This window comes from Solanum stenotomum, chromosome 5 (assembly GCF_019186545.1).
Source record: "Solanum stenotomum isolate F172 chromosome 5, ASM1918654v1, whole genome shotgun sequence".
NCBI lineage: Eukaryota > Viridiplantae > Streptophyta > Magnoliopsida > Solanales > Solanaceae > Solanum > Solanum stenotomum.
The window spans coordinates 7,996,991-8,000,620 of record NC_064286.1 but is presented as its reverse complement, the minus strand read 5'-3'; the positions used below and the strand labels follow the sequence as shown (position 1 = coordinate 8,000,620).

General features: G+C 30.0%; 1 protein-coding gene across 1 annotated transcript; it reads left to right on the top strand.

Annotated features, from left to right (window-relative positions):
* The first annotated feature begins 1,290 nt into the window (after positions 1-1,290).
* Positions 1,291-3,630, top strand: LOC125864468 (heavy metal-associated isoprenylated plant protein 4). The gene is made up of 4 exons (XM_049544484.1): positions 1,291-1,437; positions 1,526-1,683; positions 3,042-3,129; positions 3,218-3,630. The coding sequence occupies exons 1-4, from the start codon at positions 1,317-1,319 to the stop codon at positions 3,526-3,528; spliced, it is 678 nt and encodes a 225-aa protein (XP_049400441.1). The 5' UTR covers positions 1,291-1,316; the 3' UTR covers positions 3,529-3,630.

The following is a 3,630-nucleotide window of genomic DNA, read 5'->3' as shown; positions in this document are numbered from 1 at the left end:
ATATTGGAAGAAAACATCTAAGACATTTCACCCAAAGTTAAGAAAATATTATTGGAGAAACTTCGATAACTTTTGTTGACCTTAGTTTCGCTAATTTTCTTGACTTCAAAACTTAACATACGAACCTTGTGCTATTATAATACCTCGTATCTCACTATGCTTAGCATGTTAGACACTCATAGGCTTATCCCCCAAGGTATGGGATAATTTAAACCTTTCAAACGGGCGAAGTACTACTCGAGCCATTTCCTTAATCCCGAACTTTGTTTGAGGGGTACCTTTGACCTAAAACTTTAGTTTAGTTCCTTGATATTGCCACTCATTTTCAATCTTAATCTCCAACATACGATACCAAGTCATATACACCTCATATAACCATGCCATACTACACCACATATATTATGCAAGAATAGAGAAAAAAGTACGGGATCTTATAGTAATAATGATTTTCTTTATGCTGAAATGACATATGATGTTCGATTGAACAATGTCCAACACTGCTTTCTTGGTGACTAATTTGAAAGTAACAACTTCCACCCATTTGGTGAAGTAGTCGTTGACAACTAGAATAAATCTATGCCCGTTAGAAGCTTTTGGCTCGATTGGCCCAATAATGTCCATTCCCCAAACAAAAAAAGGCCATGGAGCAAACATAGGGTGCAACTCTAAAGGGTGTGAGTGAATCAAGTCGCTATGAATCTGGCATTGATGACACCTGCAAACAAAGCGGAAGCAATCTCGCTCCATGGTCAACCAATAGTACCCTGCCCGAATAATCTTTTTTGCTAGAACATAACCATTTATGTGTGGGCCACATACCCCTGAATGCACCTCATTCATAATTGTCTACTTCTTGGATATTCACGGATCGCAATAGATTCAAATATGGAGTCCTTTTATATAAGATCTCGCCACTCAAGAAGAAACCATTGGCGAGTCACCTAATAGTTCTTCTTTGATCTCTATCGGCATGCATTGGATATTCTCTTGCTTTCAGGACTATTATTTTAGACTGGTAAAATTTAAATATAAAGAGAGCATATAATTTGTTGTAATTTTCAGATTTTTTTTATTCATTGATTTCAAATATAAACATACAGAAATAATAATATTTAAGAAAATGGTGAAAAATCTTTTAAGTTTGGTAAATAATTAGGTGTTCACAAAGATATTATTTCATGTATATATATTAAATTTGGAGGTTTTCCCTTAATTGAAGCTTCCACATACTAGTGAACCACCATCGGCTAATTATTCCCACCAACCAATTTTGTTGGTTATTAATCTGAAATTGTTGATTCTATTGTTTGTAGTAAATGTTGAATGCCATGTCTAAAGAAGAGAAGAAAATAGAAGTAACTAGTGCAGTTTACAAAGTTGGTCTTCACTGCCCAAAATGTGCACATGATATTAGAAAACCACTCTTGTCAACTCAAGGTACTCAACATTTATATATTTCTTTTGATTTAATTTGTTATAATTTTTATGTATTTTCATGATATTCAATATGAGCCACATGGGTCAGGAGTTCATAGTGTGGATGTGAAATTCGAGAAAGATGAGGTTACAGTAAAAGGTGCTATTGACGCAAACAAAATTCACCAACGTTTACAGAAATGGACTAAAAACAAAGTCCACTTAGTATCACAGGCCAAGATTGAAAACGCAAACCAACTCAAAAAGGTATCTATTTTATTTATAACTTAATATTCATGATGTTAAATTATTATAATTCAGTATAAAAATCTTATTGCATAAGTCATGATGTAAATACTATTTACATTGGTATGCTTCATATGCTACACCAAATCACCTTTCTTATTTTCTAATTATTAACAGTTGTGGTTTATTTTTTTAAAAATAATTTGAGAATATAGAAATTCTTTTATATGCATTGATCAATCTATAAAAGTTAAGATTAAATATTAATTCTCTTCATTTAATGCAATTTCAGATGGCAATATAATTTTAAAAAATAATATTTGTTATATTTTATATCAGTAATCCAAAATTTTCATATAATTAATTCCAAGTTTCCGTGGACACTTCCATATAGTAATATTTTACAAAAAATATTCTGAACATATTAGAAATATCTAAAACTGTATTCATTTTACCTATTAGATTAAATTCATTCTCCTTTTTATTTAACAGATCAGATTTATTGCATTTTTATCTACATGATCAGAAATGCTCTTAACGTCTTATAAATGCTTTAAAATTGCCATTCTTCCATCCGGTGGATCCATTTTTTTTTTTCGAATGTTATTTACAGGTCTAAAATTGTCTCTTCAATGACATAATTATATTACTTTTTATTAATTTTTATTCAATTATGTGGCCTTTATTTATTGATCATTTAGGTTTCTCAACTACCAAGTCAAAGGAATTGTGTTGACTTTTTAAATTTTTAAATCAAATCAAATCAACAAAAGTCAGGTTTTCAGTTTTGATTTTTGTCGACTTTTTTAAAATTTCCTTTTGGTAAAAACCCTCACCAAATGTCTAATTGTTGGCTAGGGTTGTTCATAACCCTTCAATATTTGAAGGTTGTACTTTGATTTATTGGAGCAGTTAGAGCATACTAATCACTTATTGTTTGTATGTGTTAGTAATTTAAAATAATGGCTTAGATGTGTTAATAATTTAAAACGGTTTTTGTGTCAAGTTTGAGTTATGGATGGGTTGGGTTAGAATTTTAGGTAGACCAATAAATAAAGGCAATATGGTCAATTAAAATTTAGTTAAGTAGAATATAATTGTGTCATTAATGGAAAAATAGTTTAAAGCTTAAAAACAATGTTAGGAGCAAACTTGATCCAATAAGTTAAAAGGAGACCATAGGTAGAAAGAGAGGTAAATTTAATTCAATAGGCAAAAAAAAAGACATTTTAATCCTTTTTTTTTTTTTTTTAATATTGTGCTTTTTTTTTTCTTCAAAATTTTGAACAGTAAAATATTATTTTACGTAAATATTTATTTTTCAAACATTTACTTAGGAATTGATCCGTCCATTGACTTGTTTCTATTGAATCTCGAAGGAAACTATTAAGACAACGACATTGAAAGTTTACATGCATTGCAACAAGTGTGAAGTTGATCTAGAGAGGAGGTTACTCAAACACAAAGGTAAAAATATATAGTCCAATAAGATTTATGTTTTCAGAGATATATTATTTTGATAATATCTATTTTTATATGCATTTATTGTTTGCAGGTATATATAGTGTTAAAACAAACTTCAAAGCTCAAACTATAACAGTTGAGACAATACTTGAGCCTGAAAAACTTGTGACATATGTAACAAAAACATTTGGCAAACACGCAGAAATCGTAAAGAAGAAAGAAGAGGAAAAGAAGGAAGTAGTGAAAGAAAAAGTAAAAATTGAAGAAAAAATTATTGAATTTAAGGAAGTGAAGAAAGTAGAGGCAAAAACCAAGGAAGGTGAAACTCCATACTTTGTTCATTATGTATATTCCCCTCAGTGGTTCAGTGATGACAACCCTAACGCTTGTTATGTCATGTAGACACATAATGACATGAACTTAATTAATTCTTCCACATACCAAGTTAATTCTTAACTTGAAATGTGTAATGATATAGAAAAAATAATGTTTATTTTCTTTCAT